The sequence below is a fragment of the Sphaeramia orbicularis genome, chromosome 16, assembly GCF_902148855.1.
Source record: "Sphaeramia orbicularis chromosome 16, fSphaOr1.1, whole genome shotgun sequence".
NCBI lineage: Eukaryota > Metazoa > Chordata > Actinopteri > Kurtiformes > Apogonidae > Sphaeramia > Sphaeramia orbicularis.
The window spans coordinates 48,520,858-48,539,256 of record NC_043972.1 but is presented as its reverse complement, the minus strand read 5'-3'; the positions used below and the strand labels follow the sequence as shown (position 1 = coordinate 48,539,256).

The window sequence follows — 18,399 nt, the reverse complement described above, 5'->3', positions numbered from 1 at the left end:
GGGCCGATCAGATCGGCTTTGGAGAACACGCCATATTTGTGTACAAACAAACCATCCACCCCCATTTCTTTCTCACATTTCGATGACGTTCTTTCTGTGTCCCCCTTTTGAGACCAAGCAGATGGGAATTTGAGGTCACGCGACTGAATAATATTTTTATATCTTTTTAATGTTTCTTATTCTCCGGTGTTTCATCAGAGGGAGCCCTCCATGCCGGGGGGCGGCTGTGGACTCCGGGGGCTGTGGCGCCTTCTCTCACTGGGGTCCGCTCCTTTCTGGTGGGTGGGGGTCCCAATTGGCCCTCTCCCACTAGTTGGGATGCGGGGCTGTGTTGCTGGTGCCTGGTCGCCGGGGTCGGCGGCTGCCTCCTGGTGCGGATGGCTCCCTGAGACAGCGCCTCCTAAACTGATGTTTTACTTTTACTTGTACATTTTTGTTCTGGTCTACCCGTGCTCAGTCAGTCTTCTTAAGTATGTGTGAGCTTGTGGGTTTGCATGTATATGTGTGTGTGTGTGTGTGTGTGTGTGTGTGTGTGTGTGTGTGTGTGTGTGCGTGTGTGTGTGTGTGTGTGTGCGGGTGAGTGGGTGGGTGTGGGTGGGGGGGCGGTACTGATTTTTAAACTGATATGTAGAGCACTTTGTGCTACAGTTTTTAATGTATGAAAAGTGCTATATAAACAAAGATTATTATCATTATTATTATTATTATAAATTATGCAAATTACGATCAATAATGAATCGGCTGCGTCCAGTGCGTTTTGAATCTAATCAGCAATCGGTCGGATGTTACCGAGCGGTTTCCTGCAGGATTCTTCAAATATTATAAAAACAACGCGAAATACTGAAAAATGGCCAAATTCTGTGGCACTTTTAAGACTTATTAGCCCCTTAACTGTCTGGCACTGAAAGAGTTAAAATGGGTTAAAAAAAAAAAAAAAAAAAAAAAAAAAGCCAAAAAAGGTTGTGAACCACTGTATTAACGTTCACCTACTCAGTATTAACTAGCTCCTTTTTAGCACACATATCAGTACCATATTGGCTTTTTTAGTCTGGAAGTAAGAAAGTGGCCCTACCACCTTATATAACTCACACTGAGCAAAGTATATTAAGATTGATTCTTTACTTACTGTCAATAGGCAGTAATTAGGAGGTTATTGATGGAAAACAGTTAGTGGCCTCGAACAATTTGTACCAGCTGTGTTAATAAATGTTGCAGAGTTTGGCTCATTGTGTCAAATCTCTACACAAACACACAGCACTTAGAGATAAACACCTCACTTCAATGTCAAAATGAAACTGCACCAAAGTTGAAAAATCCTGTTTCAAAATGGTCTTTTATTAATAGAATGAGACACATATGCACCGTCTGAACGTCTGCTTGAAAACAGCAACAACTCACTGATTATTCTATTATATTATTATATCATTATTATCATTATACAAAGCACTGTTCTAGTACTCGTTTGCCTTTTACTTTGCTCACACAGGCTGCTGTGAAATACAGTTCTATTGCTGAACATCTATTCACAGCTGGATAAAAACAATACACAAAGAAAAGCACAATTATAGCATAGAAAATTTTAAAGAAACAAATAATTATAGTAAAATGACAATACACTGGTCAATAAAACGGCATTCTAAAGAACAGGGAGGATGGTTTACATCACAACAGTCAAAAATAATCCCTGGATAGGCAGTAAATATTACCTCCTACTCAACCTTCAGTGTCTTCATCCTTACTTTAGTGAATGTTTGTGTGTGTGTGTGCGTGCGTGCGTGCGTGTGTGTTGTGGGGATTTTTTTAGAATGTTTTGCATTTTCAACATTTTTACTTAGTTATTTCAAAGTATGTAATGTAGGAAACAGTGTAAAGTATCCTACAAAACTGTAATTTAAAAAAAAAAAAGTGCAAAGCAGAACATATACAGGATGGGGAAGCAAAATTTACAATGAACATTTAGTTGTTTTTTCTCAGCAGGCACTACGTCAGTTTTTTTGAAACCAAACATATATTGATGTCATAATCATACCTAACACTATTATCCATACCTTTTCAGAAACTTTTGCCCATATGAGTAATCAGGAAAGCAAACGTCAAAGAGTGTGTGATTTGCTGAATGCACTCGTCTCACCAAAGGAGATTTCAAAAATAGTTGGAGTGTCCATAAAGACTGTTTATAATGTAAAGAAGAGAATGACTATGAGCAAAACTATTAGGAGAAAGTCTGGAAGATACTATTAAAGAAGAATGGGAGAAGTTGTCACCCGAATATTTGAGGAACACTTGCGCAAGTTTCAGGAAGCGTGTGAAGGCAGTTATTGAGAAAGAAGGAGGACACATAGAATAAAAACATTTTCTATGATGTAAATTTTCTTGTGGCAAATAAATTCTCATGACTTTCAATAAACTAATTGGTCATACACTGTCTTTCAATCCCTGCCTCAAAGTATTGTAAATTTTGCTTCCCCACCCTGTATTTGTACTTTTTGTGTCTTTCTTTAGGGAATTATCACAAAAGTTAAAGGCAAAATAAATACAGTAATATTATCCTTGTAAAACATCATACCTCATATATTTATCCAGTTCTAATATTCTCTGTCTTCATTTGTGACCACAGCTGAAAACATTAGTCAATGAATCAACTCACGTCAATTAAAAATATTCAATTATAATTTTCCTGAATCAAATCTTAATTTACTTAATTTTGCTGGTGTTAAACATTGGTTCCACTGTTGTGTTTCGCACGGACGCTTATTGTGACGCACATGATGCCAGGATTAACACAAAGTTGTATTTTAGTTCCATCTTAAATTGTTAAGAAGTTGGATCCAAATGTGTTGTAGACTGCAGTGCACATATTGTTTGTAGATGTCATCTCTCAGATGGTAGAGTGGGTCGTCCAATAACCGAAGGGTTGGCAGTTGTCCATGTGCGGTTGTGTCCTTGGGCAAGACACTTCACCCTCCTTGCCTCCAGTGCTGCTACTCAACACTGGTGTATAAATGTGTATGAATGTTCGGTGGTGGTCGGAGGGGCCGTAGGCGCGAATTGGCAGCCACGCTTCTGTCAGTCTGCCCCAGGGCAACTGTGGATACAAATGTAGTTTACCACCACCAGAGGGAGAATGTGAGAGTGAATGAGTAATGGATCCTCTGTACATGCTTTGAGTATGCATTCATAGAAAAGCGCTATATAAATCTAATCCATTATTAACATTATTGTTATTATTATCTGATTTGTTTGTTGTTGTTTATACTTATAGATATTTTTATATATACTTTTATACTGTTGTTATTGTTGTTATTTCTATAAGACATTCCTGGTTAAATTCAAAGAAAATGTGAAATGGTTAGATTATGGGATCAAATTATTAATATGCCGGATAATTGAATAACCAAAAAAGTATTTGGCTGGAGTAGGACATGGTCCCTTTGGGTGGCGGAAGTCAGAGCTGTCTTTGCAGAAGCATAACTTCAATATATATTCTACAACAACCTTTCATGTAGCATTAACAAGATCAGAGCTAACCTAATGTCTGCTTTTGTCGATAAATGGGTGAATGGGATCCTGGCTAAACTGAAGCTGCGGACGTACATTCAATTGAAAAACACATATAAAACCGAGTTTTATGTCAGCACAAACTTGACCCGGAACCAAAGGTCCATAATTGCTCAGTTGCGTACAGAAATCCTTCCCTTGGCCTTAGAAACTGGGAGATTTAACCCAAATCCCAGAAGAAAACAGACTTTGTGGATTGTGTGATTTGGGGAAAGTGGAAACTGAATTACAGTTTCTTTTGTGTTGTCCTTTATATGATGAACTGAGAGCATCTTTGTTAGATGAGATGTTTATCCGAAATCCTGATCTGTTCTGGAGCACTGATGATGACAAGATGAAATGGTTGGGTAATTCAAATGTATATAAATTAGCAATTAGCAAAAAACAGCAGACGTGTTTGTTGAAATAGGTCAGTACATTGTCTTGTTTATATCTATTGTTCCTATTGTCTGGTATTTGGTCTTTGATTTACATTGTTTGGTGTCTTATAAGCCCATGTAATGCAGGACACAATAACAAAAATTCATTCGTTCGTTCGTTCATTCATTCATTCATTCATTCATTCATTCTATGTAAACATTTTTTAATATATCCTTTTATTTTTATTCTGTTGCAGTTGTTTCATTTGGTTCTGGAATAAAGGACACGTTGTTTGTCATTTTCACACATCTGTTTCACATTTTTTCTGTTTTTTTGCCTTTTCAAATAATTGTTTAATCGAATTGAATCAAAAAAATCACTTACAAAATATTCAATAGCTGCAGCTCCACTGTCTTTTGTCAATGTGTGGATGGCATACACAGACCTGTGTAACTATGGCCTCTAACAAACCTGTCAACTACACACACAGCATGATACAGTATAACCACGATGACAGAATAATTCATTTGTATTTTTCTATTTTGGTGCTTTTTTTTTCATCACTTGTTCTGTCAACTGTTCTCTCAACCCCCTATCAGTAGTAGGCAGAGTCTCAGCTGTTCTGTTGGAATCACAAAACAGAAATGGTCCGTACTTTAGAGTTTATAATCAATCAGGAATATTCTCAAATGTGTTTTTTTCTGCCCTGATTCAAGCCTCATGCAGCTTTAAGTAAAGCAGATTGACTCAAATCCATTAGAAATAATTTGAAAGATTTATTTAGTTCAGTGCCAAGCAACAAGATAAATAAACAATCAATGTAAATAATTAAATAAGTCTATGAATCACTGTAGGAAGGATAAAACACACAACATATAAAATGTTCATTTCAAAAATAAGACAGTGAACAGTGTGAGCATTTTCAGACAGACTGAAGTAAAACAGCGTCTTTAAAACTATCTGTAAAAGATTAAAGTCAGCCAACATTAATAATGGAAATGCTACCTTTGACAGGAAACAGCTGTGCAGTGGTACCTGTAATAGAGGTAAGAATTAGTAGTAGTATTCATTTTGTCATACATACGCGTAGTAGTTGGTGAAGAGTTGAACTGTTCCTTCCATATTTCATCGTAAATAGGATCAGCAGTCACTGCAGACATTTATAGTTTCCATAATTGTCACAAATGTTAGTGATTCAGAAATGGGGAGACGGGAGATTTGTCACCAGATTTTCTCTGTAATTGTCCATGAACACAGAGGCAAGAGCATATATATATATATATATATATATATATATATATATATATATATATATATATATATATATGAACATGAAACCCAGGATAAAGCAGCTTTAATTAGACAGTCTCAGTACGGTGGAAGGTCATGGTGTGTGTAGGTGGGCTGCATTGTCAGGTGTTGTACAGGTGACCCCTCCTCCTCATATTTCTGTTCACAGGCGTTTCCAACCATGTTGTTATCAATACTAAGGACAGACCGTTAAAGGGAAACACACAGGGTTTTAGTTTGACTGTTCTGTTAAACCACGTGAAAGTAGACGTTGGAGTCGAGTCTCATTGACACGCGTTGTGGTTTTTCATTGTTAGGTCGGTGCACGTCCTGGCACGCATGAAAAACCACCTTTGTGAACTGTTTTTCATTGTTATTTGTATGTTTGTAGTTTGATTGAGTGTGTCTAAATACTAAGCGCAGCCTTAAAGGATCGCATCTGAAAACCTTAACGTTATAAAGGTTAGATCGTAAATTGGTTTGTTCTGCATTTGATGAGAATAGCAACAGATTTATCAAAACAAGACCTGACACACTATTGTAAATATGCATATATAAGTTAAAATTTGGCAGTTTTATTCCCTTCCTGACAAAAATGTGCAATGAGACAATACAATTACAGCTGCTTTGATGGTATTTTAATAGTACACACACTATGCTAAATATTTACTTCAGGGAGAGCAGTTTCACATGAGCAATCGATTTGCTCAAGGACTCACTGCGCTGACAAATTCCAGTCATGAATGAAAGCGGTTTTGATGTTGAGTCATGGCAGCCGTGGAGCTGCTGCAGCTCTGATTTATGTCACCTTCCCTTCTGCTTAGAATCAAAATACAGACAGTGTATCTGATTATATTCGGGCCTTTACTGTTTTGTTTTTTTTGTTTTTTTTTTATCTAGGATTCAGTCTCTAGGTGATGCACTTTAATGCATCTCACAGCTGTAATCACAGAAACACTGTGCATCCCAGTGTGCATGTTGCATGTTCATTTAAAGAGACAGCCTGGATTAGTGCAGGTGTTAATGGGTATTCTATTCCCTCCGCAGGGCCTTCAGGTGAAGGCAGACTACATTCCTCTGCTGCAGTCCTTGGCCACATTCGGCTGGAGACTCACCTGTGTGCTGCCAACTCCAGTCATCAAGACTAACAGGTAAAGACCCTCTCCTGACTGTTTAGAGTCAATTAATAATCTGTGACCTCCACTGACCCCTTTTGGCAGCCATGAGGAATTGCAACACAGTGCCCTAGTTCTTTACACACTCTCCACACACTGAACCAACCCAGTGCAATAATACAGTGTTGCATATTTTATCACAGTGCTGACAGGAAGTGCACCAACAGACATAACATCAGTCAAACTGTGACCAAACTTGGAAGAAACTAATCTAAAATACTAATCAGTGTGCACATATTTAAGTTTTCAGCACCCTTCCCTAGATATTTTCAGCTGATTTTTTCTAATCATGCCTCTCTTCCACATCTGTTGTTCATGTCACAGTGAGACAATCCTATGCAGACTCAATAATCATACTGTTCAAGGTCATAAACATTGTAAGTTGGGTTTATTATACTTATTTTTATTTTTTTTTTATCTTTTTGTGAGCAATGTAACAGTACATACAAAGGAGCAGAATTACAATGCATTCATTATACATTGCCTTTTATATCATTTTTCCCCATGCCCAATCCAACCCCAAGGCCCTCCGAGAAGGGGCAACAGCGGAAACAAGAACATCATAACAGTCTCTGAGCAGTAGAAAATCAAATAAGTACAAGCAGTATCAAATCTGTGGTGTACAAGAATATTAACTGAGCTAATGGAAACAGAAGAAAATAAAACTAAATAAATAAAAATAAAAAAAAGTCATAGCTTGTAGATACCTGTGTTTACTTTTAAATATTAGACATTACCTAGATGTATCAAATGTGACAATAATTGGTAGACAGAACAAATTGCAACAAAAAACAACAATACCTTAACAATAATAAAATAGAGTAGGGTGGAGGTGTGAGAGATCAATCTGAAGGCAGTGTTTGTAAAGACTGAAAGTAATCTAAAAAAGATTGCCATTTATTAAAGAATTTAGTTGAGGAGCCTTGTAGTGAGAGTCTAATCTTTTCTAATTTAAGAAAAAACATAACATCTCGGGGGTTTAGGAGACTTCCAGAAAAATAAGATACGTCGTCTTGTAAGGAGGGATGTAAAAGCTATTATATCAGACTCTATTTGGTTAAAACAGGAGTCAACAGGGAGCCCAAATATTGCTATAAAAGGGCACATATTGATATTTTTCCTAAGAATATTAGTCATGATCATTAAGTAATCACACCAAAATTATTTGGAAATAACGAAACAAATGGTTAGCTGGTAAAATGAAATCTAACATCAGGGTTTATTACACTTATTGAATAAAGATAAGGATTCAAAAACATGCAATGCATATATACAATATGAAGGATTGTTTATTTCGAATATCGATATTTAAAACCAATACAAGAAGAAAAAAACAACATAAAACAGAAAACACATTCAAATAGGAGCTCAATGTAATTCAACTTATATACTCCTAACCCCCTTAAGCTTTTCTTTTTACTGACCATAAATTCCCATGTCAGCTCCCATAAGTAAGCCTAACAAATCTTATACGTGTCAAAATAAATTCTGAGTAAGCCTGAACAAAACACAAAAACGTTATATATATCCAAAGTAAACTCTGTGACAATGCAAATCAGAAACAGAACTTCAGGTAAAATTAGCAAGTTTTTAATTTTTTCAACAACCCATAATGTACAAGAATGAAATGGTTTTGCACTATATAGGACATTTAATACGCAATTTTTCTTTTGACCTCCATAAATCAAAGAATCTTGCATATAAACCTAAAAAGCAATACTAAAAATACATAAAAACTCAAATGCTTCAAAAGCAAAATCCAACTATACGGTATATGCACAAACACTTAACTGGAATCCAAAAGCAGAATGAAATTAAATAAGACCAGGAAACGGAGGAAAGTTTCCAAAGTGAATTAAAAGAGAATAGTCACATTTCAACACATTTGGTCATGAGTCCTTAGTGTCAGTTATTACATTTATATTACACTGATATTTACATTTACAGGCAGTTATTACAGTTAACCCTTTACCCTGTAACCCTGTGCTGTCCATCCAGCATAAGAACAAACAGCTCCATTTGTACGTGTGGTTTCAGTGATCTAACATTCAGGACAGACCGTGATATAAAAACCTAATATTTTCTACGCTGTGTACAATGTGCAGGTTACCATGGAGAAGGAAACATAGTCCTTCACTGCTGGAACTTGACAAAATGGGCCTGATTATGTTGTTAATAGTAGAAACCGTAGTTGACGGTTGTTGTGTTGCTTCTAGATGAACACCATATTTGTGAACTCACCCACAGGAGACCAAGGTTCAGATCCTGCTTTATGCTGTATTCTTTGTCAGTTTTCTCTCTGTGTCTTTATAATTATCACCCTTCTCTGACCATTTTTCACACAAACCTTAACAATGGCATCATGTGAATGTCTTTCAGACTACAACACATATCAAAAAATGACAGACTGGACTGAAAATGAGTAGCTTTGGGAATTTCTTGGTGCAGATAAATGAAGGAAAGAGATGCACAAGTTAGAGGATTAAGATGAAAATGACAACGAAAGGAAAGGAATTAGAGAGAAACTGAAGATTTGGTACAAGTACACAGGAAAAATTGCTGAGCATTTTTTTCAGAGTCAAAAGTATTTTCCTCAAAAAGAGTAAATTTGGCTCTACCCAAAGAGTAACTTTTACTCTTTTTAGAGAGGGACCAAATGTCATCTGAATAGAGTAAAATTTTCTTCAATTTGAGTAAATTTTATTCAGGCAAACTTCAAGTGTGTGTAGATAGATAGATAGATAGATAGATAGATAGATAGATAGATAGATAGATAGATAGATAGATAGATAGATAGATAGATAGATAGATAGATAGATAGATAGATAGATAGATAGATAGATAGATAGATAGATAGATAGATAGATAGACAGACAGACAGACAGATAGATAGAGCAAGCGAGCGAGTGAGCGAGCTCTGGAAAAAATTAAGAGACCACTGCAAAATGATCACTTTCTCTGATTTGACCATTTATAGGTATGTGTTTGAGTAAAATGCATATTTTCGTTTTATTCTCTAAACCACCGACAACATTTCTCCCAAATTCCAAATAAAAATATTATTTAGATCATGTATTTGCAGAACACGACACATGGTCAAAATAACAAAAAAATGCAGGTGTTTTCAGACCTAATAATGCAAAGAAAACCAGTTCATATTCGTTTCTAAACAACACAAAACTGATGTTGGAACTTGGGAAAAGTTCAGACATCAGTATTTGGTGGAATAACCCTGATTTTCAGTGACAGCTTTCACATCTCTTGGCTCTTCCATTACTGTTGGATGACTTTATGCAGCTCCTGGTATAGAAATTCAAGAAGCTCATCGATGTTCGATGGCTTGTAACCATCCATGTTCCTCCAGAAGTTTTCACAGTGGGTTCAGGTCTGCAGATTGGACTGGCCATGACAGTCTTCATCTGGTGGTCCGTCATCCACACCTTTATGGACCTAGCTGAGGCCAGGAGCATTGTCCTGATAGAAGAACCAGTCCTCAGAGTTTGGGAACATTGTCAGAGCAGAAGTCCAGTAGTTTTACATAGTTATTTTTGGATTCCATTTACTTTTGCGGTACTAATAGCACTGTTTTTGCCTATTGTAAGAAGATAGTGATGTCCACAGTAGTGGTGTTTATACTTCTTCTTGAATAAGACATGGATCAAGTGTTTATTTAGTAGAATAAGGTGTGTTTGTGTTGGAATTCAGCAGACACAGGAATGGAATGGCTGTCATACATGCACACATGATGATTTCACAGGAAATTGCTGTGGTCTCTGAATTTTTTCCAGAGTTGTATATATATTGTTTAAATTATTTGTGTGTTTGCTTCCGAGCAGATGCTAAATTAAGTGGATGTTGGCATAATGGTCAATATGAAAAAGTAATAAAACAGATTTTCCCATCTCAGGAGCTGGAGATGGTTTTATTGATACCATATAATTATTTTCCTGACTAGGTACGTATTGAATATTAACTGACATTGGAGAAATAAATAAATGATTCTGTAATAAAAACGGTGTGATGCACATTTCCAATAGTCGACATTTGGGAGTTAAAATCCAAATCTATCTGTAATGTCTGTTTATTGTGTTCAAACCTGGTGTGACAAATGTACAAAAACTATGTGATGCTGCTGGTAGATGCAGAGGAATCAGTTATAATGTTTAATTGGTTCACACATTTTTTCAGTTTTAGACCTAAATGAGAAATTTCATGTCTTGACAGGACCCAAACTTACAAAAGTACATAGTTATTTACCTTAACGTCTACATTTTAACAGATTTTTGCTGCCAAATCAACATGTCAGAATGTCAGTCAGAACTAAAACCATCATAATTTTTCATTGTCAGAACTGATCAAGATAAAATGTGTTTGATGTACTTCAATCTAATGTGTTCAACAGAGTATCTCTGCACTAAACACATATTTAGCATCTCATCTGCACTGTCAAATGGCTTAATGAAGCCAAAACCTATAAACGTGTCTTCATATTTTCATTCTGATATCATATACGCGACCACAGGTGAGGGAATGAAATTGATCATTCTGTTTTAACCCATAAAGACCCAAACATCCACCACTGACCAAAACCAACTACTGATCTAAACTGTTTAATACCTGCTGATCCATTAATCCCATCAATACATGGCAATAATTGGTGCAAACATAGTTATTCATCTTTTCATGGTCATCAGTTATGACCCATTTGGACGTTCAGAGGCTCTGTAGTGAACATGGAAACACCGTCATCTTCTACAACATTGATTCATCGGTAAAACCCATGGAGTTGGATCAATGACAGTGAATGGAGATACTTGTTTTTATGTTCAGTTAATGCAACCTTTGCTGAAAATATGACATTTTCTTCAGTTTTTCTCTGTTTTGATATAATAACCTTTGAATTAACTCTGAGGTTTAATGAACAGCTACACGATCAGTGACTTAAATATAGAAAAATACATGATTTACACAAAAAAAAAAAAAATACTGAGCATAATATTACAGTAAATGTTGATAAATCACAGGAGAAAGGTTAAATATAGAGAAAATTCATTTGTGAACTGCCACTAAAGTAGCACTGGGTTTTTATGGGTTAAAACCCAACAACAGAATGAATCCACTGTAGTTCGCAGCAGTAACAGACCTCAGAACAGTCGGGTCAAACTGCTCCAAACCTGCCTGAATTCACAACAGCTGCAACTAACAAGTGGTTTAATGGATTCTTTATGGAGAGGACAGTTCTCCTGCCTTTAAGCCCTTAGGATAACTGAAAAGCCCTTTGCTTTTCTTCAGGATCTACAAAAATAAACTGAACCAAGGCCCATCAAAGCTTTCAACCACATCTTAAAGGAACAATTAAAGTTGGACTTTAAAAGGGCTGAATAATGTAAAATAAATAAATAAATAAATAAATAAAATATATTTTCGCTGCATGACTTATTCTAACATTATAAACAAAAATGACAGTTGGCAAACTTCTTTTGTATCCTTTAACCTGAGTTAAAAGCTGTTGAACTGTTTAATTGCAGTATTTCACAATAACACACATAGACATATTTTTATGAAAAGCTCAGTGAACAATAAGGGAAAAGAAAAAGACTTGTATTTGAATGAATTTAAATTTGAATGAATATTTTTATTTTGGTTACATACAAAAACACATACATATAAAGAACATACAATTGACATAATTAGAAACCGATAAAGGAAGAAGCTGAAACCAGAGGCTTATTTATGCTTCTCCTACTCCCATCCTTTGAATTACCTGAAATTGCAGCAAATAAAACATTTTTTTTTTTTAAATAATTTTATTTGTGGATTTTCAACAGCATAACATGGATGCATCATACAATCTGTACATTTCTACTGTCTTTTTAAACACAAGTCTCCACCCCCAACTTAAATATAAACATAAACATGTAAATATATTTACCAAAAGACATCAGGATTATGAACAGGAGGCATATAGCATTCATACAGAGTCTAGATGTGAAAACATAGCAAAAGCAAAAATAAATACATAAAATAAAATTGAATAGATAACAATTATGTATATATTAAAAAAAAAAAGACGGAAAATAAAATATGTACCATACCTACAGTAATCCAGGTGATGAGTGGTGATTTGGTGTTAAAGTCATGATATATTGCTCATTCTATAAGTTTCTGTGAAGTTAAGAAAAGGCTGCCATGCTTTATAGAATTTTGCCGTTGATCCTGCTAACGTACATCTCATCTTCTCCATATGTAAAAACCTCATAATGTCAACAATCCACTGATCATGTGTGGGAGGGGATTCCTGTTTCCACCTCAAAAGTATAAGACGTCGTGCAAGTAGAGAAGCAAATGCAATAGCAAGCAAATAAAACATTAACACAAATTAATTTAAGTCACTCAGAGATCATTTCTTAAGTAATTTTACCTTTATAGCCCTTGAGAATTTGACAAAACATTCACAGAGAAATGCAAATGTGGTGTAAGAGATGAACTTAAGTTAAAGTTATTGTGGACACAGTTAATGAAATCCACATATAATTTCAACATTCATCACACGAGGCTGCAGTTGGAGAGCAGTGTTTATCAGTTTAAGGAGTTATGGGCGCTGTCTGAGAAAAGTAGAACATGGTATAAATTACAGCATACACAAACGTACTCCGTTCAAGTTATTGTTCAAAGAAATATGACAGCATTTGGAGGAAACTGACCTAAATCTGTGCAGGTTTATAGGCAGAGCTTCTCAGAGCCGAGTGTGAATGTTTGAGAAGCAGCAGCTCTGACTGTTGGTGGAAAATCACATCTCACACATGTAACGGTTCCTCAGCTAAGCCTGTGCTGACTCATCACTCACAGCTGGATATGACTGTACATGGGCTTATGGTCAGAGGCCTCACATGGACGTCAGAACACCCATAACAGACTGTTTTTAACATTACACTCCAGGAAGGCTGACTATGAGACGCTTCACTACAAACTCAGTAGTTCATTATAACACACACTGAAACTGAAGACCTTTACTGTGGGTGTCAACAGTTTACCCACAAAACAGCCATGTGGATCTGTGCTTATCTTTGCACATATAAATGCTATTAATCTTATTCTTATTTTTACCTCCGCCAAGGAGGTTATGTTTTTGCCAGGGTTTGTTTGTTTGTTTGTTTGTTTGTTTGTCTGTCCGTTAGTGTGCAACATAACTCAAAAAGTTATGGACAGATTTTGATGAAATTTTCAGGGTTTGTTGGAAATGGGATAAGGAAGAAATGATTAACTTTTGGGGGTGATCCGGAAGAAATCCTGGATTCTGGATCACTTTGAAATTTTCGTTAACATTGTGGTAAATGGGGCCAAAATTTTTGTTTCCCAATATCTCGCTTAATTATTGACCAAAACTCATGAAATTTAACTCAGGAATTGACAATGGGGTCCTCTATCACATTTCAAAGGCTGATCCGGATCTGATCTAGAAGGCGGATTTTATCTCAATTTATATAAAAAATGGGGGTGCCCTTACTTTTTGGCCTACTGTGCCTTTAATATTAAAGGTAGAAATTTCTGACAAGCGCCATTGTGTAGCTCAGTCAGTTCCGCATCGGGAGTATGCCACCGGATTTCATGTAGCTTTAATACTTAAGGAGCTAGATCCAGAAGAAAACCGCCATTACGAGAAATGTGATTTTCGTGAATAACTACTGAACTAATAAGGATATAATTATGAATCCAGTTGCTAATGGTATGTTTTCATGGTCAAGGAATCTTGAAATATAGGTAAAATAAATATGGGACTAATATTTATGGTGGAAATCACAATATGGGGGAATTGTGCAAATCTCATGCAATTTGACTCAGGGATTTACAATGGGGTGTTCTATCAAATGGCAAAGACTGATCCGGATCTTTCAAAAAGTTATGGACAGATTTGGATGAAAATTTCAGGAAATATTGATACTGGCACAAGGAACAAATGATTAAATTTTGGTGGTGATCGGGGGGGGGGGGGGGGGGGCACTGATCTGCCTTGGCGGAGGTCTGTGCTCTCAGAGTGCTTTTCTAGTTGCTTTATATCCTCTTGAGACCCAGGAAAGTGAAGGTTTTAGCTTTTTTTTTTACATTAAATAATTGTCTTGATTGGCAACTGCATAATGAAACAGTTTTTCAGATATGTTTTTTTTATTTATTTACTTATTTGTATTAATTTATTTTTTAATGGAATGTCCTTTGCAATGGACAGTAATTTTTAAGAAAAACTGTGAAACTTTTGTCCCCTACAAAGGACAAAAATGCATTACTGGGTCTCAGAAGTATATGCCCTATCAGCCTGCCCACAGGCCGAAAAAATTATACTAATATTCATCTAATATAAAAAATATAATAAATCAGGACAATGGATGTTTTTTTCAACTTTTGTTCAAAGTTTAGACCCTAATGTTAACAAAAGTACATCAAAAGTGTATTTTAGTGCAAACTTTAATGTTCAAACATGATTTTCAATCTTTGTGGGGTGAAATATACGCTATTAAAAATCTCCGACATGAACAATTGATTTATGCATATCATCGTCAATCCAGCCGAAAAAAAAACAGGCGAGGACAAAAAATTCACATTTCTCTTTTAGTTTGTTACAGTTTACTCAGGCATAGTAATAGATACAATATTTTAGACAATGGGAATAGATTCTGTGAGGTCTCTAAATGTCCATAGACACCAAGAACATCCATATGAACCTTATTGTGAAGTAATTCTTCATTTACTTTGGGTATGTCTTTTTAGGTGTTTTTCCCCTGAAAATATGGTCAGGATTTAACAGGTTAAGAAGCGTCTAAATTGTATCAGAATATATTTCATTAATTACATTACACAACAGTATAAATGTAATTAAGTCAGGTTTTCATTTGTGACCCTTTAGATGCTTGTGTGAGCTATGGAAACCCCCAAAACCACTTACATTTACATCTGCATCTACAACAGTGGTGTTTTTCATGTCATCAGTATACATTAGCAACAGAGGTTTAACACCAAGTCATTTTAAAAGAGCAAATAAAGGCGTAGATACTCAAAAACACAGAGATACTAACGTCTATAAAATAACACCTCAAGGCCCATTTAAATGTCCAACCTGTAACATCTCATCATCAACGTAACTAAAAGGACGAGGCCTATGTTCTATATATTTTGTTGTTTGGTGTACTTACACTATATCCAATTATTCTGTGAAATCCAACATTTTATTCCATGTAACGACCTGTCAACAGCATAATATCACATTTGTGGAGAGACAAAGAGGTAAACCTTGGATAAACATGTGCGACTTGGGCTATTATTAAGTAAAACAGGTATTTAGTCATAGTAATACAGCAACATTTCTGCCATACTTTAACTTTTAATTATTTACATACTATTGTGCAGCATGGTAATTAAATGTGCACAATGCTATAACGCTACCAGCTAATGTTAGATTCTGGTTGGTTCTCAATTTTTTTCTCTCGGACAACAAATCTCCAAGGCCCCCTCAACCCCAACAACATTGAAACAGTAGTGGAATTATAACTTTTATTGAAAGAAACATTATAACGTAACAATACTTTTTGCTTTTCCTCGAATAATTTGTTGTACAAATTAAAAATAGCTTTGATTTTTGCTTAAACAATACAAATAAACTCAACCAGACTGCTCCCTGAGACAATATTTTTCTAAATGAAAATAGGAAATGCACAATTATCTTACAACTATAACAATAAAGGTACTTATTTTAGAACAACAAAAATATTTCAGTAACAAAGATGAACATTTGAGCAACACACTGGTCTACAAGGAAAATGCTTCCAGAATAAAAGTAATGAAATTTTACCACATGAGAGTCACTGATAAAGAAAAATCAAGTAAAAAATGCTGGTTGGCTGAACTTTCCAAGATACAGCCTTGGGTCAAAATGTGAAATTCAAGAATTAACGAGAGAATGGGTTTGACTCAAAAGGAATGTTTGTCTCAGAGCTACAAGATCTACTTCAAAACACTGTCTGCACATTAGAATACATTCACTTTACAGGTTCTATTTAGTAGAAGATTTATAAAACTATTATGTAAATGTACATAAACCAATATATATGTGTAATAACACTTAATCATATACCTTGAAAACATCAGCAAACTGGCACTTTTGTCATTTATTTTCCAATTAATCTTATTAAAATACGTAACATTTAGCACATTTAATCTCTGAAGCAAATCATTTCTAAAAAATTGTAGACCAGTGATATCAGTGGCTCCAATGAGCCCATTGCACATCTCAGAACATTAAAGTGCAAACTGTACAAACTGTGCAAAAACAGAAACATTGCACATTTTTCTTTTCCAGTCCAATCCTTGTCCATTCTCCAAACCTAAACTCTTTGTCTAGTCTAGTGACAGATCACCATGGCAGTAGATTGGTTTGCTGTACGTCCCTAAAATGAGTCCAGGGTGCTCCAACACTAAAACATTAGTTTCACCTGCTACATGTTCTAACCTGAAGAAAAAAATAAATAAATAACACCCAGGAGTGATCCCATGCCCCCCCGGGCAAGCCTTCACACCTTGAATGTATTTAAATAGATCAGCTCCTTTATTTTTAGCTCCCTCTGTAAGTAGGTCCAGGCAGTGGAACCAGAACATAACAGATCTTTCCCAGTTCTGTTCTGACAAATAATAATAATAATAATAATAATAATAATAATAATAATAATAATAATAATAATAATAATAATAATCATAATAATAATCATAATAATATGTTAACATACATTGAAATCATTAGTGGCTTGTCATTAGAGGGCGCTTTGGCACCGCCCCACCAGTCTAACATGAAGAAGAAGATGATAGAAATCACATAATTTTACAAAAACAAGAATATTTCAATAAACAAGCTATACATGATACAGCCTGTGAGTATCATGTATAATCTGTATTCAAATGTAGCTTAAAAATGTTTTCAGTCGTTTAGTGAATAGTCAAGAGATGTGTTTCCTGTTTGTGCTCAAGGCTCCCCCTTTACCATAATATACTATGCTTATAAATGGCATATATGCAGTAGAACCCCACCACCACCACCAATACAAGAGACAGCAGAACATTAAGGACCACCCACAAGAGTAAATGTCACACCCCAAAAGGAATCAAAACCTTCCTCAGAAATGTACAAGATCATCTAAACCAGGGGTGAACACACTTTTTAGGCTCATGAGCTACTTTTAAAATGACCACGACAAAATGATGTACGTCCAATATAGTTTAATATACATCAGGGGGTCGATCAGGAGATAATACTACTGATAAATACAAGTGGAAACGTAGTTATGGAATAAATGTACAAATAAAGGCAAAATGAAAGTACATTTTGGAAGTGTAAATATTACAGGTCTTCCCTGTATCTTCTTTCTTCTGATACAGTGTTTGGGTAAAGGCATCTCAAGCGTTTGGTTGTATTGTGTCATGTCGAAGTGTGTGCAGCATTTGCCCCCCCCATCGGCTGCTTATGTTTGCCACTGTTTTAGAGCATGGCTGATTAATTACCTCGCTATTTTCAACCTTTGTGGATTTTTTTTTATTTCCCTCCCTCTCTCTCTCTCTCTCACTCTCTCTGTCTCTCTCTCTCTTTTTTCTCTCCTTTCTTTCAAAATGCCACAACACAACAGCACAACATGGCTAATTAATCAGAGTCGGCCTAGATTCAGTTACAAGACGGAGCTCGTTTCTCTCCCTGCCTGAAAAACATTTTGCACATCAGAATAATGGTTGATGATCTATTTCAGGTTAGCAATAGTGATTACACTTGTTTTTGTGGTGTTGACGCCTCCATTTTTAAACAACAAATTTGCAAAGGCACTTCTTTTTTTTCTTTTTCTTTTTTTGTCTTGAGTGTTTGCAGGCTGCACTTGATCTGGAGGGGTCGGATAAGTGTCAGTGATCTCAGCGGTGTCTGAAATTAATGCTAACTGGTGCTCAGCGGCCTCTCTACACAACATTAATTCATGTAGTTGTCTCCGAG

At 35.7% G+C, this 18,399-nt stretch overlaps 1 protein-coding gene across 2 annotated transcripts in view; it reads left to right on the top strand.

Moving 5' to 3' along the window:
- The window catches only part of rftn1b (raftlin, lipid raft linker 1b), a 272,217-nt gene that overhangs the window by 241,838 nt on the left and 11,980 nt on the right, over window positions 1-18,399 (top strand). For both annotated transcript variants that reach the window (XM_030158789.1, XM_030158788.1), the window contains exon 8: window positions 6,256-6,359. In XM_030158789.1, coding sequence (XP_030014649.1) covers window positions 6,256-6,359 — 104 coding nt within the window. The remainder of the gene's footprint in view (window positions 1-6,255; window positions 6,360-18,399) is intronic.